Source organism: Chionomys nivalis, chromosome 2, assembly GCF_950005125.1.
Source record: "Chionomys nivalis chromosome 2, mChiNiv1.1, whole genome shotgun sequence".
In the NCBI taxonomy this organism is placed as follows: Eukaryota; Metazoa; Chordata; class Mammalia; order Rodentia; family Cricetidae; genus Chionomys; species Chionomys nivalis.
In genome coordinates this window covers 111,060,836-111,086,967 of record NC_080087.1, presented here as the reverse complement: position 1 = coordinate 111,086,967, position 26,132 = coordinate 111,060,836, and the positions used below count along the sequence as shown (strand labels likewise).

The 26,132-nt window shown below is 39.6% G+C and overlaps 1 protein-coding gene across 1 annotated transcript in view; it reads left to right on the top strand.

Annotated features, from left to right (window-relative positions):
• Cab39 (calcium binding protein 39) overlaps positions 1 to 26,132 on the top strand; it is an 80,015-nt gene that overhangs the window by 18,237 nt on the left and 35,646 nt on the right. The window contains exon 2 of the mRNA XM_057761892.1: positions 19,197 to 19,353. Coding sequence (XP_057617875.1) covers positions 19,240 to 19,353 — 114 coding nt within the window. The 5' untranslated portion in view covers positions 19,197 to 19,239. The remainder of the gene's footprint in view (positions 1 to 19,196; positions 19,354 to 26,132) is intronic.

The following is a 26,132-nucleotide window of genomic DNA, read 5'->3' as shown; positions in this document are numbered from 1 at the left end:
AAAGAAGACATTTAAAACTCAATTTCTGCTGTGCCTTCCATTAACAGCAACTTAAACAATATGTTACATAAGCTTGGAAATATTTGTGGTTTTTCTTAACCAGAGAGAAAATTGATGGGAACTAAATAAATGTACAAACACATAGACAGTGTACACAGTAAAGGAGCTAGGGCTGCCCTTTTATACTGCGGAGGAGGCTGGACCACTGTCAGAGCTAGAATTTGACTTTTTTTAAAAAAAGATTTATTTAATATATATAGGGGTGCTCTACCTGCATATACACCAGAAGAGGGTACCAGATTTCATTCCAGATGGTTGCGAGCCACCCCGTGGGCGCTAGGAATTGAACTCAGGAGCTTTGGAAGAGTAGTCAGTGTGCTCTTAACCACTGAGCCATCTCTCCAGCCCCTAGAATTTGACTCTTAAGAAAACAAAGTCCCCTATTTTGACTTTGCTGTAAACCATATATATCAATTGCCTTAATGTACTTTTCTCTTTTTTGACATAGGTTCTTCTTAGCATTGTTTTCCTAATTTCACCTCAGGTAGATAACTAACACACTGAACTATGCAGTAGTATGCAAATTTGTAATGGTGCTAAGATTAAAAGCTTATGTTTGTACCCATATGCTAAACTTAGATTCTTTTAAGTGTCCCTCACTGCTGTGATCTGGATTTGATTTAGTCATCTGTCCACATGTTGAAGACTTGATCCTCAATGGATAATGGTGGTCAGGCCACCAAGAAATGGGCCTAGTGCTCCTGGGTCATTGGGAATGAAATTCTTGTTAGAGGGTCCCCTTTTCTTTTTTGGTTTCTGTTTGAAATGTCACCAATAACTGCTGTTCCTGCCATTGTTACCTAAGTCAGCGAGTGAGTGACACCACTGAGAAGGCCCTCATTAGAGGTTCACTGATGCAGGTGCTAAGCCCTTGAACCTCTAAAGCTGAGCTAAAGAAACATGGTTCTTAAGTTAGCCTGCCTCTGGCGTTTTGTTACAGTGATGAAAAGGTGACCAGGCACCTATCGTCATTTTAAGAAAATGGGAAAAATTAGGAGTATTTTTCCTTCTCTGTCTTTACTGACTACTATCCATAGAAACAAGATAAGGAACATAGAAAAACAGGACAAATTGACTCTCTTGGATCAGGGTTAATACCCAAAATAGACACATATTTTTAGTATTGTTAGGTGAAATCCCACATTTGGCTTTGAGTTGGGTAGCTAGAACAAGGAGTCAGTTCCAAGCAAGACTGTATGTAAGACACAAAACAAACTGGTCACTTAAGAGAAACATGAAGCTGGGTGGTAGTGGCAGCACTCACCTTTAATTCTAGCACTCATGAGGCAGAGACAGGAAGAGTGAGTTCCAGGTCTGGCTCCAAAGCTACACAGAGAACCCTGTCTCAAAAAAACGAGGGGGAGGGGAGAGACCCTGAGAGCAAGAGAAAAGGAAGCTTGACTCCTCCAGGAATTAAGAACGTCGGTATAGTATTTATAAATGAGCTATTCGGGCTTAAGTGCAACATATTTTAGTTTAAAGCCTAAAAGATAATATTGACCTGGAGTGCAGTATTGTTAAATCAGTATTTTTCTAACTGACCCAGGCCCACTTGTGATTCTTCCATCTCAGCCCCTGAAGTTCTGGGGTTGTAGTAGGCTTACACCACTACACCATGTTAAAGTCATTGGTTTTATGATGCTCTGGAACTGTCATAAGTGAAAATCTTATTAAAGTTAGGTACCAGAAAGGTTCAAGGTTATAATCTCAGGTAACTGCCCTGGCTTTAGCAATCAGCTAGTCCATGTGGACAGTATTCATAGCTACCTCTGGAAAGAAAAGAGCTTCCCCAGCGCTTGAGTTCAAATTAGGTGCCTACATTGACTTGGAGGGCCAGGTCTGGATGCCTATAATTCCAGTACTTGGGAGGCAGAGGTAAGGGATGGATAATGAGTTTGAGTTTAGATACATAAGACTTTGGTTTCAAAAAAAGATTATTCACGATCTAGAAGTCCATTATATAAAACTAATAGGAATGAAGTGTTTAGTCTGGAATAAATTGACCTCTTACTCCAGAACTCAGCTAGCACAGACTTGAAAGCTGCCGTCAGCACCATAGCTAATACCATTTCAATCTGAAGACATTTCTGACTCACATCATTCATCTCCCATTAGTTTGAAACAAGTTCAAACAACCCTAGAACGCCTGTGGGAATTTAATCGGTGTAACTTCCTGTTCAAACCACCATGATTCTGACACTTCAGTTAACAATATTTGGAAGAGTTAAAAAAATAATAAATCAAAGAAATGCTGGACATGATGGTACATACCTTCAGGAGGCAGAGGCAAACAGATCTCTGAGTTCTGGGATAAATTGTGAGAGTGTCTCAAAAAAACTAAAAATTAAAAGAAATTTTTTTTTAAAAAGAGATGTGGGATATCCACATATGAGAATGATAATCTGTATGTTTGATTCGTTCCTTGTGTGCAACAACACTCAGATGTTTAGTCATTGTAGATACTTGGGGTAGTAACATTCCACTCTGGAAAAAGTGAAGGAAAAATAAAATTCTGTGTTGAAAGCTTATAGAGGGGGAAAAGTTTTCAATGTAAGAAGCGTTTCCTGGTTCGAGTGTCTCTCAGCTTAACATCTTATGCTCTCTTGACTGTAAGAAGCTATTGTTTCTTACATTTGAGATAGAGATTTCAGGTGGAAAGGCGGATTTTCCAGTTCGACTGTATTGTGCTGTCAACACATCACGAGTGGAATGTTCTTTGAGCAATAAAGAAGGCATGTGGCCATTCTGTAAACAGCACAGAGCTTTTCAACTTCTGCCTTCCTTTCCACTCCATACTTTGATTACCCACAGAGCTTGACAAAAGGACAAAAATAATTTTGTTTCCATATCAGACTTTATATTGTAGCATACAGCTCTCTAGCTGACTTCTGGCTTTCATCCAAAAGTGTCAGTGTCTAAGAGCCAGTTCAGGGAACATCTTCACCTTGATGCCTGCCTTTAGTATGCAATGTACCTTGCCTGTCCTCTGAACTTGGTACTGGTAAGGGTTTTCATCTAAGATATAGTAATGGGGTGTTTGTTGGTGTCTGCTCTGTGTGTACCTCTCTTGTTATTCTACTTCATATCATGACTTCATCTTTCTAGATCCATGAACTGAGTTGTCTGTATGTGGTAGAAAATTTTATTTTCTCAAAAAAAGCACAAGCAACCACCAACTTTTATGTGATCCTGCCAGCTAGTGACAGCTGTGAGGTTTAGTTGCTTCCTTTGATGTTAAGTACTGTTTAGCCTCATTGTTTTTATTGAGAACTCTTCTCAACCTAGGATCAAGCCTTCATATGCCAGTTAATGTGTCTTGGAGGATAGAAAGGATGTGCTGTGTCTGGGTAGAAGAAAGGTCATCTTAGGTAGAATGTGGTTTTACCTAAGTAGTTTTCAATCTGGGTTGTGACCCCTTGGGGTGGCATATCAAATATTTGCATTATGATTCATAACAATAGAAAAATTGCAGTTATAAAGTAGCAATTAAAATGATTTTATGAGCAGGGCGGTGTTGGTGCATGCCTTTAAATCCCAGCACTTGCAAGGCAGAGGCAGGCAGATCTCTTGTGATTTCGAGGCCAGCCTGGTCTACAAGAGCTAGTTCTTTTAGCTACACAGAGAAGCCCTATCTTGAAAAACCAAAAATAATAATAATAACCATCATTTTATGGTTGGGGGTCACCACTGTGTTAAAGGGTCACAGCATTAGGAAGACTGAGAACCGCCATGCAGTTGAGTAATCTTTCTCCAGATATTTTTGCTGAAGAACGCCTATTTACACTAAATACCACAATTTGACAGCCTTCAAGTAGTTAAAAAGAAAACAAACCTGCAAATCTCCAACTATGGTGGTGCAGTTTGGGCAGGTTTTGCAGTATGTTTGTGCTTTTGTGGGCATTTGGCCAGAACAAAAATAGTAATGCCATATCTTGAAGGAGAGTGATTTCCCAGATAAATTCATATCTGATTCTGTAGACATATAAAGCTGTGAGTTTAAAGTTTTTTCGAAATACAATTTTTCACCAGAATGACTAAAGGCAAGCTTAGAAATTACCTTTGCAAGTGTGACTTTTTAGTCACACATTTCTAATATACTTCATAATAATATACTAATAATTCTTCAACCTAAAAAACCTTTTGAAAGGTAGTTTTGTCTGATGTTTTTTCTCATCTGTTTACAGTTCAAGTTTGAATGTTGCATCCTTCTTCAGGAATTTGCTTTTTAAAGGGCAGGGTTGGCTATTTGCTTTTCATATTTACAAAAATGTGGGCCAGACCATGTTTGCCCATGATCATATGGACTGTGTTTGCACAGCCTGTGGCAGAGCAAGTAAAACGTTTACCCCGAAGAAAAAGTAGTTGTAGTTCCTTTCTTGAAGATTGGTACTTTCTCGTTCTCTTAAATATTTCTTCACTACTTTACTATGTGTGTGAACATCTCACTTTGTACATGCAGAGGTCAGAGGACAGCTTGCAGGAATGTTTTTGTTTTTTTTTTTTTTTTCCCCTACCATGAGGGTTCCATGTATTAAACTCAGGCTTGGTAGCAAGTGCCTTTACCCACTGAGTCATCTCATTGGCCCAGTTTCTCATTCTTTTTTTATTTCATGTGTGTAAGTATTTTGCCTTCATGTATATGTATGGACGATGTGGGTGTGTGGTGTCTCTTGATATCAAAAGAAGGTGTTAGATTCTCTGGAACTGAAGTTGCAGATGGTTATGAGCTACAATGTGGGTGCTGGTAACTGAACCTGGACCATCTGCAAGAGCAGCAAGTGGTCTTAACTACTGGGCCATCTCTCCAGCCCCAGGTTTCTCATTCTTTTGTTTTGGAAACAGGGTTTCTCTGTGGTGTACCTCTGGCTGTACTGGAACTCACTTTGTAGACCAGGCTGGCCTCAAATTTACAGAGATCCTCCTGAGTGCTGGGATTAAAGATATGCATCACCAAGGCCCAGCTTTTCATTTTGTTCTCTCTCTCTCTCTCATTTTTAAATGTGGGTGTTGGTTAGCTTTCCTTACTAAAAGTATACCACTGATTTGTGTTTAGAAATAGTTGAAATTAACTGGGCAGTGGTGATGCATGCCTTTAATCCCAGCACTCGGGAGGCAGAGGCAGGCAGATTTCTTGAGTTCGAGGCTAGCCTGGTCTACAAAATGAGTTCCAGGACAGGCTCCAAAGCTTCAGAGAAACTCTGTCTCGAAAAACAAAACACAAACAAAAAGAAATAGTTGAAATCCACATTTTTAAAAATTAGTTCTAAAATTATGATACTGTAGCTTTTAATTCCTTAATATATCTATGAATCATTTTTATTGACATTGAAAAGTCAGAAAGCAGTCATGTATTACAGTTGTTTATAAATAATGCTTTTAATATATATTTCCAATCTCAAAGTATAAGAAATCTTTTTAGTAGTTTAAAAAGTCCAGCATATGAATAAGAAAGCTGTCAGGACTTTTCAGATTGACTTTTAAGGAATTATTTTTATTTTTACTTATTTACTTGGTGTGTGTATACATGCATGCATACATGTATAGTGTGCATGTGTGTGTTTCAGTGTCTGCTGAGACCAGAAGGTGCCATATCCCCTAGAGCCAGAGTTACATGAGGTTGTGAGCCTCCTGACATGAGTATAAAGAATTGAGCTTGGGTTCTCTGGGGGAGCAGTGAGCCATCTTTTAGACCCTTCAAATGAATTTCTGATCTTTGTTTTGCTTATTTCGGGTCTCATCAATAGGTTGAGAAATCATTTTAATGAGTTACTACCAGCCTTTTGGTGGAGGGACTAGGATGGAATAGAACAGAATACGGAGTAAAAATATAAAATTATGATAAAATAGCAAAATTATATAGTATAGTTTTACCTGTTCACAATAAGTACTCTTTGACATTTGTTGGTTTGGTTGGTCAGTCAGTTGGTTGGTTTTTCTGGAAGTCAGTTCTGTCCTTCCACCGACTCAGTTTGTCACATTTGACAGCATCTGCCTTTACCTGCTGAGCCGTCTCATCGCTCTTCTCCCACCGTTCAATTTAAAATATACTGTATATTGGATCTAAATCAGAAGAAATTTAGTAGAAATAAATGTTCATTCCTACAGGCTTATTCCAAAATGCTGTAGCAAACAAGTGAAGATGTAGCTTGCAGTAAGAAAACACATGAGCTGGGCAATGGTGGTGCAGGCCTTTAATCCCAGCACTTGAGAAGAAGAGGCAGGCAGATCTAGTGAGTTCTAGGCCAGCCTGATCTACAAATCGAGTTCCAGGACAGTTATACAGAGAAACCCTGTCTTGAAAAACAAAACAAAATGAAAAAATATACATGAAAGTCTGGAATTGATGGAGTAGCTCAGAAGTTTGCTGCATCTTTTGACTATTCAGTAGGGTTCAAGTGGCGCACGCCTTTAATCCCAGCACTCGGGAGGCAGAGGCAGGCAGATCTCTGTGAGTTCGAGACCAGCCTGGTCTACAGAGCAAGTTCCAGGACAGGCTCCAAAACCACAGAGAAACCCTGTCTAGAAAAGCCAAAAAAAAAAAAAAAAAAAAAAGAAATTATGTTGATCAAGTCTTGATTACATGTGGAGTTGAAAGTTCAGGTTAGACCACCACACTCTGAGACAAACAGCTAAAGACCTGGAATGCCTGGAGAATAATCAAGGGAATCCTGTTTTCACCAGCTTCCCCAGTGCTCGTCATTTTTATCTGTAACCAGACTTCAGTTGGATGAACCATACAAGAATTCTGTTGCTAACTTGATAAATCTTGTGCAGGTAACTCACAGGCTAATGTGGAGAGGTGGTAGTGTGTACATTAATATGTCTGATTTGACTGTTCAAAATGTTGTCTTCATGATATCTTTCATCTCGTTTCCTATAATCCTGCACTCCCACATCCTAGGATGCTAGGATACAAGTCTTCTCTATCCCATGTCCCATTGCTGTCTACTATCCTGGAGCTCACTCTGTAGGCCAGACTGGCCTCTAACTCAGAAGTCTGCCTCCCCAGGACTGGAATTAAAGGCATGTGCCACCTGGCCTGGCAGCTGCCCAAATTTTTGATAACTTATAAGACTTACTCCTTGTCCTAGACTGGAATGAAGTCTAGAAATGGGAGGGGGTTTTTGCTTGTTTGTTTGTTTAATCATTAGAATTCCTTCACAAAAGCTATGTGTTTGAATTTTTAAATAGCCTCAAATCAGAGACTTCTGACTGTGAAAAATGCTTCAAATGTAAATGATTTTGCCTAACATCATACTTATTATGTATTAAGTATAGTTAGTTCATGTGGAAATATACTATACACCCCAAAGTAACTTAATTAGATGACTAACTGAATAAAAGCCCACAATTCATATGACATAGTAAATTTCTTAGTTGATTATTTTTCTTTACAACTAAGTAGTACTTTAATGAAAGAAACCAAACTGGGCAATAAAATGAAATTTAAATGGGAATCCATTAGAATGGTATATTTGTTAAAAAAGATGCCATTAATTATAAATGTTTGATATCTGTATACATAAAAATCTTTCATATTCAGCATGCTGTTGTAGTCTAGTAGGAAATCCAAACTTATTTACTTATTTATTTTAAAGATTTATAGGTAAGACTGCAAAAGAAATGAAAAGTGAGTCTGGAGAAATGGCTCAGCAGATAGGAGTGCTTGCTGCTCTTGCAGAGAACCTGAGTTTGGTTCTCAGTACCAACATTGAGGAGCTTTTAATCACCTGTAACTCCATGTCCAGGGATCTAATGGCCTCTTCTGGCCTCATGGGCACTGCTCAAACTCACTCACATTCACATATAGATGAAATTTTAAAGAAAATGAAAGGGAGCTAGAGAGATGGCTCAGTGGTTAAGAGCATTGCCTGCTCTTCCAAAAGTCCTGAGTTCAATTCCCAGCAACCACATGGTGGCTCACAACCATCTGTAATGAGGTCTGGTGCCCTCTTCTGGCCTGCAGACATACACACAGACAGAATATTGTATACATAATAAATAAATAAATAAATAAATAAATAAATAAATAAATTTTTTTTAGAAAAATGAAAACTTTGTACATTAGGTGACATTAAATCGATGTACAAATGATGGACAAGGAGAACATATTTGTGTTTTGTTTTTGTTGTTTTAAAGATTTATTTATTCTGTATACAAAGTTCTGCCTACATCTATGCCTGCAGGCCAGAAGAGGTTATTAGGTCTCATTACAGATGATTGTGAGCCACCACGTGGGTGCTGGGAATTGAACTCAGTACCTTGGAAGAGCAGGTAGTTTAATCGCTGAGCCATCTCTCCAACCGAAATGGTTTGTTTGTTTTAGAGACAGCATTTCTCTGTAGCTTTTGATTCTGTCCCGGAACTCACTCTGCAGTCCAGGCTGCTCTTGAACTCACAGAGACCTGCTTGCCTCTACCTCCTGAGTGATGGGATTAAAGGCATGCACCACCAACACTCAGCTAATGAGAGCATATTTGTAAAAACAAAAGGGGAGGTGTACAGATCCATAAGAAAAAGACAGTGGGTAATAGGGATTGAAAAAAACTACAGAAACAAAAGAATTGGTTAAAGGGGTGGAAACAAGTGGAGGATCAAGGCTTGTGTTGGTTTTGTTGAGACAGAGTCTCATGCAATAGATCTGTAGGCCTGGAAATTTACTCTAGCCCAGACTGGCTTGAATTTGTGATCTCCTACCTCAGCCCATCAAGTGCTGGGATTATAGTCATAACCTTCTTCGTTTGATAGTCTCAAACTGCTGCTTATCTGAATCACTCTCACACGCTCCATGACTTCAGCTGGTCTACAGAACTTGTTCTCTGGCCAGAACAGCTCTTTGTTTACTCATTTCTTAGGAACAGATTTCTAGGAGGGCAGGTCAGGAATCGTTTCCTCAATTTTTATTAAGACCAGGAAGCTGACATCAGCTCAGTGACTCAGAGGGGGTGGCTGTGAAGAGGATGGGGTTTCAGATTCTTCTCTCCACACAATCAGGATCTTCAGGGAGACTGTACTGTACCTAGACACAGTACAGTTGGCTGGGTCTTAATGACCCTAGTAAGTATTGTTAGATCCATCGTGTTGATGTAACCCATCAAAGATTACTGTAGTTTATTAGCTATGAATTGTCTTTAAAGAACTTTCTTGTCAGTCACTTACCCTCAAGTAATGGACTATATACAAAAAAGGTAGAATAAATGTGCTATTACTTCCCTTTTATTTTCCTTTTTCTCCCTTTTTTTGGTTTTTTGAGACGGGTTTCTCTGTATAGCCCTAGCTGTCCTGGAATTCACTCTGTAGACCAGGCTGGCGTTGAACTCAAAGATCTCCCTGCCTCTGCCTCCCAAGTCCTAAATTAAAGGTGTGTGCCCTCATGCCCGGATACTACTTTTAAAAAAAAGAGTTACTGTTGTTCCTATGTTTACAATTTGTATGTATTCATGTATGAGGGTCGCTTATGCCGGTACTCACAGGGACTTCTACTGTCTCCAATTCCTACTCCACCTCATTGTTCTCAGGGTTCAGCTTTTATTTGTGCCTCAGGCATCTCACAGGATTTCAGCTGCAGGTTCTTCTACTCACTGAGTTACCTCCCTAGACTTACTTATAAGGAACTTCACTGTTGTATTGCTTTTAAATGTGTATGTTATATATGTAGGTGTTTAATTTGTGTATCAGTGCATTATAGTCATTTTGTTTTTATACTCAAAATGACCTGTAAAATCCTAGGCCTGTATGTCTGTTCTGGCATGCTCAGGCTCATGATTATGTATTTCCCACTCTTTCATAAGTATTTCCCCAGTTCCTTCTAGTGGAAGACGATTTTGGAATAATTACCATATCAATGTTACATCTAGGTTAGAAAGATGGCTTATCGGTCTTCTAGAGGCCACACATTCACTTCACAGCACCCATCAGCCACCCATCTGTAACTCCAGCTCCAGGGGATCAGACTCCCTCTTCTGACTTCCATGGATACCATCATACACGTGGCATATATATACATGAAAATATAAATCTTTTTATAGATGTTACATTGTACGTGGTAAATTTCTATTTTAATGAAAATGGGTAGTTGTTGTTGTTATTATTATTATTATTATTTTCAGCCAGCATATGCCTCTGAATGTAAAGACCACAGATTGAGGGCTGGCAAGATAAATCAGCTGGTGGGGTCACTTGGCTGCCAGCCCAGGACCCATATGATGGAGAGAATTTGCTCCTTGAAGTTGTCCTCTGACCTGTACACATGTGTACTGCCGTGTCCCATGCATTCCTCTTCCCGCACATAAAGATCACAAGCAGGATTATAGTGTATGTCCAGTTTTATATTTTAAAATTGTGGTTTCTGGGTGGTTTTCTGTTTTGTTTTTTGGGGGGGTAACAGGGTGTTTTGTTTTTATTTTTTGAGACAGGATTTTTCTGTGTAGCCCTAGCCATTCTGGAACTCATTCTGTAGATCAGGCTGGTCTCAAACTCAGAGATTTCACCTGTCTCTGCCTCTGAGTGCTGGGATTAAAGGCATGTGCCACCACCACCCAGCAAATATTTTCTTCTTCTTTTCTTTATTGATTTTTATTGAGCTCTACATTTTTCTCTGCTCCCCTCCCTGCCTCTCCGGTCCCCTCCTCCAGTCCTCCCCCAAGGTCCCCATGCTCCCAATTTACTCAGGAGATCTTGTCTTTTTCTACTTCCCATGTAGATTAGATCTATGTCAGTCTCTCTCAGTGTCCTCATTGTTGTCTAAGTTCTCTGGGATTGTGGTTTGTTGGCTGGTTTTCTTTGCTTTATGTTTAAAAACCACCTATGAGTGAGTACATGTGATAATTGTCTTTCTATGTCTGGGTTACCTCACTCAAAATGATGTTTTCTAACTCAATCCATTTGCCTGCAAAATTCAAGATGTCGGGGTTTTTTTCCTTATCCATTCTTCGGTCGATGGGCATTTAGGTTCTGGCTATGACAAAGCTGCAAATATTTTCATTTAAGAGAAATTGCAGATAGTTTTCTTCACGTCAGTTTTCACAGGTAATTTTAGATTTTCCAGCATTTGGCTATATTTCTACTATCACTGTAGAGAAGCCGTTATTAGGACACATTGGTGAAGTTGAGTTTTAGATTTGAGTGGGATATTCTTTTTTTAAAAAATATTTATTTATTTATTATATATACAATATTCTTTCTGTGTGAATGCCTGAAGGCCAGAAGAGGGCACCAGACATCATTATAGATGCTTGTGAGCCACCATGTGGTTGCTTGGAATTGAACTCAGGCTCTTTGGAAGAGCAGGCAATGCTCTTAACCGCTGAGCCATCTCTCCAGCCCTGAGTGGGATTCTTAAGATTATTGATAAATAATGAGTAGATCATTATAACATGAAAGTTACTGGATACACTGATAAATACTGTATAAGAAGTTGATCAAGACCTAATTCTTATGCCCAGGTCTCCTTGATTGACTGAAAGTCATTGAAAATTTTCTTTGTCTTTTTGTTGGGGAGTGGGAGAGAACAGAGTTTTGCCATATAATCCTGGCTGGCCCGGAACTCCATGTACAGAGCAGCTAGCCTTCAGCTGGTAGCAGTCTCCCGTTTCTGCTTCCAAAAGCTAGGATTACAGATATGTACCACGTCTCAGCTTCATCTAGTACTTTTGAGCCTTCTTACTCATATATAGAATGGAATAGAAATAAAAAAGGATTGTCTTAGGAACAAAGTGTCAGAACACTACTTTGATTTTTTTAAGAATTAGAAGAAATATTCTCTTTTGTAAATATGATTCAAGGACTAGGGAGATGGCTCATGGTTAAAGTGCTTGCCATGTAAGCACAGTATGAGGACTGGCATTCAGACCCCACACTCCACATAAATGCTGGGTGGGTGAGGCGGCCTACACGTAATTCCAGATCTGGGTTACTAAGGCAGAAGCTTTCCAGAGCAAGCTAGCTAGTAAGACTAGCCTTCTCAGTGATCTCTGGGTTTTGATGAGACATTGTTTTTGTGGATAGGTTGAAGAGCATCAAATATGATTCCCTACATCAACCTCAGGCCTTTGTGAATGCACACACATGTGCCCACCACACAATCAAACTATGTATATACATACATGATTTGTATGTCAACAAACACACACAAAAAGGAAAACAAATCAATAGCTTGTAAGTGTCAGATCATAGGGAAAACAATTGAATGAAGCAGTGAAATCAACAAAGCCCTTGATTTTGTGGGACCTAGGATAATAGAGAAGAGAGATAAATTGATATCAGGTTGTATAAGATCTGGAAAGATAAGGAGATAAGACTCATTTTGGAAACAGCCAAAGGTTTTTGTGTGTGTGTTCTTGCAGTTGTTTATCTTTTTAACCCTGGGATTTGAGCCTAGGGCTTTATGCAAACCAAACAAGCACTCTGTTAATGTGCCATACTCCCAGCACCATGTTTTTTTTAATATAATTTATTTTTATTTTATGTGCATTGTTTTGCCTCTATGTATGTCTATGTGAGGATATCAGATATTGGAGTTAGAGCTGCCGTGTGGGTACTGCAAATTGATCCTGGGTCCTCTGGAAGAGCAGTTAGTGCTCTCAACCCCTGAACCATCTCTTCAGCCCCAATGTTTATTTTTTGGGACAAGGTCTTGCTCTGTAGCCCTGGATGGCTTCAAACTCATGATCCTGCTACCTCCTCCTGACTGTTGGGATTACAGGTGTGTACAGACACACACCCTGGTGTAGACCTTTGTTATTGGGTGTCATTTGCACAGGCATGTGGAGAAAAAAAAAAGATTTTTGGGGGGCTAAGCATTTGTGTGTAAAATGTGGGAAATATTTCTGGGCCCAGTCTAGAAATGTCAAGTTAATTGTAACTAAAACCTAGAGTCAGGGAGATGAGCCTAGAGAGGAACAGATTACAGGAATCTTGTAATTTTATTGAAGAGTCAGTTTTACTGAATAAAATGCTAAGTCATTGGGTGGAGAGGGAGGTTGAACAGAGAAGCAACAGTACTTTTAAACTGTTTAGGAGAGGTGCTACATTGCTTTAAATATTCCTGCTACTGTTGCCTTTCCTATGACAGTCTAGGTTCTTATCTAGGCTGTATAATTTCACTATCTGTGGTTAGCATTGGCCAGGAAAGAACCCTCACCCCTCTGTGTGTGTGTGTGTGTGTGTGTGTGTGTGTGTGTGTGTGAGAGAGAGAGAGAGAGAGAGAGAGAGAGAGAGAGAGAGAGAGAGAGAGAGAGAGAGAGAGTCAGGCTGGCCTCAAAGTCACTAGGTCTAACTTTTAAGTGATAGGATTAATGGTGTAGGTTGACATGTTACCACACCTGGGCCTGAAATTCTCTGTTAATTGCAAGATCTACTCTATCCAGTATATCCTGAGCTTTGGTTTAGTTTGGCATAGTTAGTTTAGTGTTATATTTATGGTGACTTTGGTAATTGACTAAGGCTTCAGCTGGCTTCTTAACAGTCCTCCTGTTTAATTTAAATGAAGCTGAGTATTCAAATTATATTTGAGAAGGAGAGGCCCCCCTTCCATCTAAAAGCTGAGTGGAGTTTTTTTAGTTGCAGGCACAAAAGGGAAGGATATACGCTCTTACTTTATTGTACTTACTATATAGTATCTAGATAGATAGATAATCACCTATTTGTTTTTATTCTGAAATTAGTAGTCTTGAATCAGAGTTTAGAGGCAGGGGTGGGTAGCTAGCTCCTTCTATTAAAAATTTTCTATGTGTTTCAAACAATAGCTACTTTACAATGTGATGTACAAATTAAATTTTGTTATTTTTAAAATTATATATGCCTCTATTGTGTGCATGTGTGCATACATGCAGAGATGTGCACATGCTGACAGGCCAAGGATATCAAGATGGACTTATGGGTGCTTCTGAGCTACCTAATGTGGTGCTGGGAATTGAACTCCAGTCGTGGAGGAGCAGCGCATGCTCTTAATCACTGACCCACCTCTCCAATGCGTGATGTGCAAATGGAAATACTTGTATTTGGAGTATTTTTATTTGTATGTCACATTAGTAACTGTTGTTTTTCACATTTCATATATAAAGGAAAGGGGCTTAGTCTAAGTTGAGGTCCGGTGAAATTGATTTGAATCTAGTCTCAGACTGTCTTTAAAATCCATGTAATTAATCACTATACCTTCAGTACTTACCATATACTATTAAATAGTTTAATACTTAGAAACTATTTGCTTATTTGGTAACTGTGTGAATTAAATAGCGTTAACAGTGGCAGTATAGCATTGGGTCATAGAGTTTGTATGTATTGCATTCACACTTTCTATGACTGCATACTTAATCAGGGACCCTAATGGCCCTAAGATGCAATCACCTTACATTGTATGGGCATTTTGTTCATTTTTACTATTTGCAGTTGACCACCAAGTTGATGAGTCATATCTAACACATGTTAATATACAGTTTTATGAAGTCAGCTGTCTGGGAATGTGTTGTCATCGAGTAGTTTTCATTATTGTCTCTAAACACACACCCATGCACACCAGAATTTTGTCTGGAAAGCAAGCACTAGATACTTTAAGTTTGTAGCATATATTATTGAATGAATGACTGTGTCCTTATACTGACTTGATGGGTTTTGTTTTTTTTTTTTTTTGATTTTTTTTTTCAGTATTTAGCATGTGAGTATAGGAGTATGGTACATAAGCCAGAGCAATCCACTTGTCAAGGTGGTAGTACCTAACGGTCCTAACTTTAATGGTGTGGTTATTCTTTCGGTAAAGTTTTAAACCGAAGTTGACTGTTTCTAGCATCCTCTGGTCTCCCCGTCTATTTTGGGGAAGAGAGTGGGTACCAATGTAAACAAGGACAAATATAAAAGCAAGAAATTAAGAGAATATATTGACCCACTAATTGTCACCAATTCTCACTGTTCCTTAGTAAACCTTAATGTTAGAATTTCTCAGAATGAACAGGAGACCCTTTTCTTGAAAAGCTGGGTATTTGTTTCTCAGTGATGGACTTAGATATAGCAACAGAAGGAAAATACTCATTATTTGATTTACACCCCACCTAAGAATGTGTAAATTTGCAGGATTAAGCTTATGCGGATACCAACTGAAAAGCAATGCTCCCTTTTCAATGATGGTGGTACTCTTTCCGTTGGCCAGGTAATCCCTCAATCATTGTTGACATCCAACACTCTAATCATTCTTGTCTTGCTCTCTTGTGTACTGCTATGACACAATACTTAGCACTATGTAACTGTTCTGGAGGCTAAATCCCAGAACAGATTTCTAGACAAAACAAACAAAAGAAATCGCTTATAAAAAGGCAGTATTAGTCAATTCACGAGGTTCCATTCTCATGAAAACCTCCCATTTAAATCTCAGCCTCTCAATTGTGTATTGAGGATTAAGTTTGCAGCATACGGATTCTCATATCATGTCCTACAAGTACTATTGATTCCATTGCAACCTCTGGCCTAAATGGAGAATGCCAAATGTCCTAAAGAATACAGATTTGCAAAATAGAGTTGACTCAAAATTGTGAACTGATCGTATGGGAGAGTTAAGCAAGTGGCACCATCTATCATGGCCAAGTGTTGTAACGGAATGGGGCGGGAGGGTGCGACACAAGGAACAAGAAGTAGGACTTGGATGAGATTTGGGTGTTCGGATGACATGACAGATTTGGGTGTTAGGATAGCATGTAGATATCAGTTGCTGTAACTATAGATGAGGCTGACAGAGCAAATAGAGGGCAAGGGAGACAGCCAAAACCTTGAAGGACATTAACATCAGAGCAAAGATGAGTCACTGAATTAATCAGAAAAGTAATAAATGCAGAGGAAGGCAACTGGTGGCAAACAACAAGGCAAAGCAAGAAGTAGCGATACAGTCACAAGTTGAGCTTTTAGGGCTCTAAGTATTTGTTGTAGCATGAAGTGATGTGTTAAATCATCACTTCATCACTGCGCCCTTTGCAGATCACCCTTGACCTCCAGACAGATCGCTGATTATCATCATAAATAGGCACCCATGCTTTTACTTTAGCTTTAGTTTAAAAACTTAATCATAATATTAAAGAAGGGGTTTTTATGCATCATGAATAATTCTCCTGATGAGATTGGATCCTTTGTGGAATATCTGCTTATTGTCTTGAGTGACGTGTCAGTGTCTGCTTATTGCAGAGGACATTGGATTTGTTTCTATGTTCCTGTTTGGTGTATTAAGAATAATTATTTCATAACCTTTTCTAAACAGAAATATTATATACATGGTCTCCCTGGAGGCTGTGTTTTATGTTTGTGACTAACATCATAGGACCTTTTAAACCACCATCAACCTGGTTACCTCTTCCATGATCTAAGCAGAGCAGAAAACATCTGCATAGCTCCATAGTGATTTCTACAGAATACAGGTACACAAAGATACTTGTTCCAGAAACTGTATTGTGTGACCTACTGTGTATGTAGAGATACCCTGTTTGAATGATAATAGAAAAAAATAACCTGGATTTTATATGCCATTGAGCAGATAATCTGAGATGGTACAGCACTCATCCAAACCTGTTATTTGAAAAGGTACTTAGAAGTGGATTTGAGTTGTGAGAACCCATGGTGAAGGGCATGTGTTAAATTATTTCTTTGATTAATGAAGATGTCGTTGTGTCTCTACCCCTCTCCTCTCGCCGAGACAGGGTTTCGCTGTAGCTTTGGAGCCTATCCTAGAACTAACTTTTGTAAACCAGACTGACCTTGAATTCACAGAGATCCACCTGCCTCAGCCTCCCAAGTGCTGAGATTAAAGGTGTACATCACCATCACCTGGCTGAAGATGTGATTTTAATTTGATCAAAATAGGATCTGTGTAGTGCAAATTCTAATTGGCCTTAATAAATAAATAAATAAAACAGTTAAATATAGTGGTAAATGCTGAAAAATCAGAGAAACAGGGCAGCCAGCCTCTAGAGTTCTTACCTGAGACAGACTGAATACCCCATTTGGTCTGAGGATTTCATAGAGGTAAGGACCAGTGACTGGCTGCTCTGCTTCTCTGATCTTTCAGCTTTCACCCCCTAATATCGGACTCTAGGTTTTTATTATTAAGGTCAGTTAGAATTCATGCTACATATTTGGGGGTGTTTTGGAGGGATTGTTATTTGTTTTGTTTTCCCCGCAAGACAGGGTTTCTCTGTGTAGCCCTGGCTTCCTGAAACTTGCTATGTAGACCAGGCTGGCCTCAAACTTAAGAGATCCACCTGTCTCTGCTTTCCCAGTGTTAGGACTAAAGCTGTGCTCCACTAACACCCGGCTTAGAGTACGATTTGTAAGATGACAGAAACTGAGACAGGGAATAGACTGGTCACAAGAGATCACATCAAAACTTGTTGAGAAATAATGTAGTTATGATTTCATTATATAGGTTCAACATTAGCAGTAAATCTACATGTTCTTTCCTGTTTGTTCTTTGTAAAAACCATGCATTTCTCTATATTATATTGGGGGAAAAGTTCAAAATTTTCAGATGAATTTTCAAAGGTCAAAGGAAGTGTTAAAAATACTGTGCAGTGGAGGTATTAATGTAATATGCATGCATACAAAGGAAAACACAGAACTGGGATGCAGTATTCCAGTCCCCTCTCTTCCTGATTTAGTGCGAGGATGAGAGGTAGGAAGGTACCTGATGCAACTAAAAATATGAAATTGAAATTTAGTTTGAAAGCCACTAAGAGATACATAAGGTTCTTCAGAAAAGTGTTACCCTTTTATATTATATATGAAGTTACTTAATGTCCATTAATGCCTTTAGTTCCAACTTTGAAATTTTTATTAATCTTTCCCATTGCTGGGAATCGAATGCAGGGTTTTGCAAATATTAGACCCATTTACTGAGCTATACCCACTCCCAGTTCTTCTTTTCAGTCCTTTTAATGGAGAAAACAAAAAACTTGTGACTTCCAACATGCTACTCTGTCAGTTGTTTCCATTGTTCCGTTAAGTTTGCTTGTGACAGCAGCCAGCTCATTCTGTAACCCTGGCTGCCTGGGGCTTTTGGAAGAATCAGGCTGGTCTCTTCTGCCTTGCCTCCCAGGTGCTGAAATTATGTGTGGGTCTGGTTGTCCTCCTGAGTTTATTATGGTAGCTTTTAGGTAACTGTAGTCTTTATTCAGATAAAGTAATACTGTGATTTATGTAGTTTTAATGTTAGTTTCCACTACCACAAACCACTGCCACAGAAAGTTAAGAGCATTGTTAGCATTCCCGGAGGAGTTTGATCAGTGATGTTTACATCTGCACTAGGAGAGTAGGAAGTCCATAAGTAACAACCTTAAGGATATCTTGGGAGATTGATCCAAGGTGTTGTCAAGGTTGCCTCCAGCTCTGAAATACTCAGATGCCACAGAAGTACACACATATAAGAAAAGCCTACTGGGGTGTTGTGAGGGAGCAACATAACTCTGGGATAAGAGCATGTTGCTGCTGATGATGCTGTTTAGTTGAGCTCCATCTCTGACTTTTTGCCTTACTTTCCTCGCTGTAGAACAGACACTGTCAATTGGAGTCATAGTATTATAACTAAGAACAAGGTCGATAGGAACTGGAGCTTGTTTTTACCTTTAGCCACATTGTCAGCCTTCTTCACATCGTCTGTAAGGAAGCAGTGATGACTTCCAGGGTTGTTTGAATGAGTGGAGAACTTAGCCTTGGGTCTGACAGTAGTAGTTGCCCTGTGAGGGGTACATCCTACTGCTGCATTTGTCAGAAGCACCCACAGGCACCTGTTTGAATAATTAGAAGAAGAGATGGGGGAAATAAAATGGTGCTTAAAAATTAAGAGTGTTTCAGAAGGCCTCTCTGTAACAATATTTTCACATGCTTTAGTGGGCTTGCCAGACTACCAAAACTTAAGTTTGAAAAACTTTTATGTGTATGGGGTTTTGCTTGCACGTGTATCTATATACCATGTGTCTGAGAAGACCAGAATAGGGCATCAGATAGTTATGAGTGCTAGGAACCAAAACCTTGTCCTCTGGAAAACCAAGACTCTTAAGTGCTGAGCTGTCTCCAGCCCCCAAGATGGCTTTCTTCGCAGATCAGAGTGTGAAGTGTGTCTTCTGTTAGCCCTACTTCTCTCTCATGATCCTTGTGCTCTGTTGCAGGTCTAGCAGGTAGAGTGCAGTGGAAGCCTCTGTTGCTGCCGTCATGCCGTTCCCGTTTGGAAAGTCTCACAAATCTCCGGCAGATATTGTGAAGAACCTGAAGGAGAGCATGGCTGTTTTGGAAAAGCAAGACATTTCTGACAAAAAAGCAGAAAAGGTATGCACCTGGCTTTAACTCCTTTATTAAGGACCAAAGATAGACTATGAGGTAACTTTTAAAACAATAAATTTTCATTTGGATGTAGTTGGGTTAATTTTTTTTAATAGGGTTTCACTCTTTAGTTCAAGCTGGTTTGGAATGTGGAACAGTTCTCTGAGTGTTGGAATGTGATTGCCAGTGTGAGCCATGGCACCAAGTGTTCATTTACTCCACTCTTGAAGTATTAGTGATCTGATTCTTGAAAGCAGTCTTTCCACTAGCCAGGACTGAGCACTAGACAGCAGCTACCTCTGCATGCTAGGCAAATGTTCTACCACTGAATCACGTTTTCCTCCTGGTTTCCTAGGTTTTTTTGTTTTGCTTTGCTTTCCTCTCAACACATAGCATCCCCATCTATCTAATCATTACAGTTTGATCCTGGTCAGGTCTTACCCACTCTTCTCAGAAGAGTCGTATGTGTTTTGCTCCTGAAAGGGCTTAGAATAGAGCCTGTGAGTTCCACTTTTTCTTGAGGACAATCCTTAATTCTATGTCATGAACCTTAGTCTTCAAAGTTAGATAATCAAATGGACTATAATGTCTTAGTCTTATTGTCTTTTCCCTCGTCCTTTGGGAATGCTGTTCCCCTCATTTATTTTCACCAAAGCCCCATTTCTCTTTCAGAACGCTCACGTGTATTTCTTTTATTAGAATAGAGAGTCTCAGAATCTTCCTTCTTTACCCCACTCCTGCACACATAATACAGATCTCCATCATTTGGGCACCTGTCTTGAAATGTCTAAACTGCCACTGTCTTCAACTTGTTAATTTGTTTTTTGTCTCCCTTGCTTGCTAGTCTGAAAGCTCTGAGCACTATGTCTTTACTCTCCTTTTGTGCCCTGTAGGATGCCTTACTCTAATGGCCTAAATACCCATTGTTTATGAATGAGTGATAGGATGAAATTTTTTCACCTTTAAGAAATTATTTCCTGTCTAGGGATGAAAGTTAGGTTACTTAGCTACTACCACTTCCTGTGTGGTTTTTCAAGACAGGGTTTCTTTATGTAACAGCCCTAACTTTTCTGGAACCAGCTCTTCTAGACCAGGCTGGCCTCAAACTCACAGAGATCTGCCTGCCTCTGCCTCCTGAGTACTAGGATTAAAGGTGTTTGCCCCAACTGCACAGCTCCTTTTTTTTTAAAGCAGTTAGAGATTATTTTTAGATAGAATGATGTAATCATTGTTTGATTTGAGTTCCTAACTCTAAAATATTATGTCACAGTTAAGTAAATCTGGAGAATGTGTGGCTAATTCTTCCTATTCTGAATGGTTCCAGAGAGGCTGAGTTGGCTCAGTGTTGAAGAGCACTTGCTGGATCCGCATCTGACCACCCACAATTGCCTGTAACTCCAGCTTCAGGGGTTTTGAAGTCCCTCCTCTGGACTTCTGTAGGCACCTACACTCAAACATGTACATACCTACACATATAAACACATAAATAAAAAAATAACATAAATCTTAAGTAGCCCCAGATGTGAACCATCATTTCTGTTCAGTTTTCCTCTGTGGCTTTACCAATGTCTTTTGGTGTATAGCTGACTATTCTTAGCCTTATCCTATTTCCTTTTGTTTTTTCATTCTATTTAATATTTTCAATGCCCTTTGAACCAGGAAACCAAACTGATTTAAAGTTGTAAAGAGCACCTGTGTCTCTGTCTGCTTGTCTGTCTGTCTAAAAGTACTACTGGATAAGGTAAGTGCTAGCATGAATACAGAATGTAGAACTATCTAATCTTGTCGGCCAGTGGTGGCACATGCCTTTAGTCCCAGCACTCGGGAGGCAGAGGCAGGCGGATCTCTGCGAGTTCGAGGCCAGCCTGGTCTACAAGAGCTAGTTCCAGGACAGGCTTCAAAGCAACATAGAAACCCTGTCTCAAAAAACAAAAACAAAAACAAAAAAAACTATCCAATCTTACTAAAGTGGTTCATAAGATGTAAAAATAGGAGATGTCTGTTTCCAGACAATGGAATCATGTATCCTCAGGAAATTAGAGGTGGCAGTTAGCAGAATCACAGCAACACTTGCAACTCAGAAGGCAAGAGGGTAAGCTTGCATACCCTGGCCTCCTTCTCACTATTAAATATCTTACATCTGTACAAAACAGCCAGCAGTCCTGATAGTCCACAGGGTCTAACTTGAGATAGAAGTAACTACAGTTAAGAAGAAGCTGAGCTGATACCTATGACTGGCACATGAACCAGCAAACTTGTCTTAGAAGGCAATGTGAAGGAGAACAGACCCCACAAAAGAGTGATTCATATTTGTGGGAATTGCCTCAGTGGCTCATTCTGTTTATCAGAGTGTGTGTGTGTGTGTGTGTGTGTGTGTGTGTGTGTGTGTGTGTGTGTGTGTGAGTGGGGGGTGGGGAGAGATATGCTGGGGATTGAGGCAGACTTTTGCAAATGCTGGGCAACTAACTCTACCACTGAGCTACACTACAGCTGTCATTGAACTTACTTCATCTTCAGTACTAGGAATGTCATACATACAAGATACACAAGGTTTCTCCTTTTTGAAGCTTCCATTCTAGTTGAGAAGAATGGATGATGGACACATGTTGTAGGAGGCTGCTTGTTTCCTGCTGCCCAGACTGGGAATAACCACATAGAAACTATATTAATCAAATCACGGCTTGGCCTATAAGCTCTAGCTTCTTATTGGCTAGCTCTTACATCTTATCTTAATTTAACCCATTTCTATTAATCTGTGTATTGCCATGTGGCTGTGACTTACTGACAAGGTTCAGTCTGTCTCCGGTGGCGGTGGCTACATGGTATCTCTCTGTCTCCACCTTCTTTCTCCCAGCATTCAGTTTAGTTTTCCCCCCCACCTACCTCTATTCTGCCCTGCACAGACCCAAGACAGTTTTCTTTATTAGTCAATGATATTCACAGCATACAAAGGGGAATTCCACGTCAGACATATATTGAAGAATGTTTCACGAAAGCAATAAAATGGACTGACAGACTTATAGAGCATATTTCTTAAGCTTTTTGTTCTCATGACATCCGTATACTCTGAAATTACTAAGACCTTAAAAAATACTTGATGTAAGTAGATATTACCCCACTAGAAATTAAAATCAAGAAAGTTTTTGTTGCTGTTGTTGTTCTGTTTTGTTTCTCTTTTTTGAGACAGGGTTTCTCTGTGTAACAGCCTTAGCTGTCCTGGAACTAGCTCTATAGACCAGTCTATTCTTAGAGATCCTCCTGCCTCTGCCTCCTGAGTGCTGGGATTAAAGGTATGCACCACCACCACCCAGCAACAAATAACATTTTTATGGAAAATAACTTTGTCATCCAAAATGAAAAATTCAGGAAGAAGAGTAGCATTGTTTTGAAGACATTTTTTTAAATCTTTCACTGTGCTGACAGAAGGCCATTGGATCCACACACTGGCATCACTCTCTTACATGTTGTATTGGTTTAAATATGTGAAGAAAATCTAGCCCCTTATAGACTACATAGGTATCAAACCTTTTATGAGAAAGAGAGGGCCAGGACTGGAGAGGTGGCTCAGCCTTTGCAGCTCTTGCAGAAGATCTGGGATCCATTCCCAGCACTCGGCATCTCAGATCCATCTGTAATTCCAGTTCCAGGGGGACTTGACACCCTCTCTAGATCTCTGTTGTGGACTCCTGCATGCATATGGTAAACTCATGTACATACACATTTTTTTAAAGAAAAATTTTTTTCTTTTTTTATTAATTAATTAATTTAATTATTAAAGATTTCTGCCTCTTCCCCGCCACCACCTCCCATTCCCCCCCTCCCCCAATCAAGTCTTCCTCCTCAGCCCAAAGAGCAAGCAAGTTTCCCTGCCCTGTGGGAGGTCCAAGGACCACCCACCTCCATCCAGGTCTATTAAACTACCTGGGCTCCCACAAAGCCATTACGTGCAATAGGATCAAGAACCCATTGCCATTGTTCTTCAGTTCTCAGTAGTCTTCATTGTCCGTTATGTTCAGCGAGACCGGTTTTGTCCCATGCTTTTTCAGACCCAGTCCAGCTGGCCTTGGTGAATTCCTGATGGATCATCCCCACTGTCCCAGTATGTGGGTGCACCCCTCGAGGTCCTTAGTTCCTTGCTCGTGCTCTCTCTCCTGCTCCTCATTTGGACCTTGGGATTTCAGTCCGGTGCTCCAATGTGGGTCACTGTCTCTGTTTCCTTTCATCGCCTGATGAAGGTTAATATCCAGGAGGATGACTATATTTTTTTTAAAGAAAATTTTTAAGAAAAAAACCTTTTAATAGCATTTCAGATAATTTTGAATGTTTGATACCACATGAGAATTTAATAATTGGCAATTAGACACTTTTCCTTTTAACACTCAGTCATGTTTGTAAGGAACCAAACACATTTCCCATCTTTCATACCAAATTGTGTACTTACAAGACAAAATTTAATAGCTTTAATGACTTTCTACTACTTCTTAGGTATGCTTTTCTTCCTAACTTTTCTCAAACTTGTGATCCTCTACCCTCAGTCTTCATGAGTACTGAGATTACAGGTATGTGCCACTGTGCACAGGTCTCCTGGGCATTCTTGGCTGAAACCAGCAGCCTTTTTTGACTAAGTATGTAGTAATGCAGGTTTAAGTAACTACTGCTATAGTTTGCAGGTACCTCCTTGCTGTGTGCTGGAGTATCAGTCCTTTTAGTATGATTAGCAGTGCAGTGGGGGAAGGCAAATATGTCTTTATAATTGTGAAAACCTCAGACTCTTTGGAAGGATCTAGAGGAGTCCCAAGAGTCCATCCAAACTTTGCAATGTACTGTGGTGGTTAATGTGAATTATGGCAGGGAGGGAACTGACTACAGAGGTGGGGGAATATCCTAATGTAGATAAGGTTACAGAGAAAAATCTTAACCAAGACTGTGGTTTGATGGAAGTGGCAGAAAAAAGTAATGGAATCCACATCCTCTTTCTGCTTGACTAAGTCAATGACTTTTTGATCCACAAGCTGTTTTGTTCTCTTAGATGATAGTTGGAATGCCAGGATCATTTTTGGTGATAGCACTAGGGGAAGACTGCTACTGGCATTCAGTTAGTAAAGCCCATGATGCTAAAATTAGAACAGCAACAAAGAATTACCCAGCGAAAATGTCATTAGTCTGGAGGTTGAGAGCTCCCACTCTCAGCCAGTATTACACAAGAATAGACCTGCTATGAGTGTAAAACAAACATGGGAATTTCTGAAGAATAACTCCATGTAAATTAGTTATTCTGAAACAGATTAAGAATAGAAAACACCTGAGATTTCTGACTGATTTGTCAATATCTAAAAGGAAATGGTGACTAGTGCACATGTGGAAGAGAGAGAACTGAGACATGAAAGATGCAGTTGTAAGTAGTGTGAGACACACTGTCAGTACAATGCTGAGCATTAAACTAGGAACCCGGATGTGACCTGGTAACATTGTACTAGGGATTCTAGGCAACACACAAAGAAATAGCATACAAATTTAAAATATAACTATTGCAAATAAAAATAGGACAAACAGTAGTAAACTATTAATAAATGTTGACAAAATGCAAGAATAGCTAGGCTAGAAGTGTGGGCATGGTGACAGATACTTTTAATCCGAGCACTTTGGGGAGGTTCTGTGTGTTTGAGGCCGGTCTGGTCTGCCTAGTGAGTTCCAGGGCTATATGGAGAGATTCTGTCTCAAACAAATAAACAAAATGCAAGAGATGACAGGAAAAGTTAGGACTGCTAAATGAATAGAATATCCAGCCTTCTTTAAATGTCAGCTGTAGAAAATAGTGTGTCTATGTCCATATCAGTGTCATCTGTCTCGTTCACTGTAACAGAAAGTACAGACTGTCCAGGAATACTTTAGTCAGGAAGTATGCTGAACCCTGTTCAGGAGCACAGAGTGCTGGATCCATGTTACGGATAAGGAGGTGAGATGTGCTTCAGATGCCATTTCTTCCCTACGTCACTTTTAAATCTTAAACAGTTGTATTCAGGTCATAACAGAATCTGACAGAAAGCATGCTCCCAACCCTCTTCTGTTTGGTCTTCACAGTCCTTGTGCATGACTCCATTCTTGTAGGCATGGGTCAAAAAAACACCCATGAAATTCCCAAGTCAGCTCTTTGAAGAAAATAATTTTTAAGTAGTTGGTTTTTGTTTGTTTGCTTTAATTTTTAATGATTATTGATTCTTATTTTATGTTCATTGGTGTTTTGCCTGCATGTCTGTCTTTGTAAGGGTGTCATATCCCCTGGAATTGTAGTTACAGACAGGTGTGAGCTGCAGTGTGGGTGCTAGGATTTGAACCCAGGTCCTCTGGAAGAACATCCAGTGCTCTTAATCACTGAGCCATCTCTCTAGCCCTAAAGAAGAAAATAATTTTTAAACTCAGAATCTAATCCTGTGTTTGATCTAAGCCATCCTTTACTCTGCTTAGATTTCTTCAGTGTCTATAACTGTTGTGATCTTTTCAAAGCAAGCCAAATGATATTTATTTTAAATTAAGTCCTTACATGGGCCTAAATTACTTTCTGCAGCCAAATCTTGTCAAGGTCTATTTTTGTAAGACTTTTGAACAAAGGGTAGTTTTTATGCTGCCACCTAGAGCTCTGTCCTGTGCTAGTGTCATTGCTAAGTTATATCTGTCTTTGTTGCTTCCCTGTTGCTGTGACAAAACACCACAGTCAGTCAACTTACAAAAAAGAAAATGTTGAACTGGACTCATGGTTCTAGAGAGTTAGTCTATAATGGTGGGTT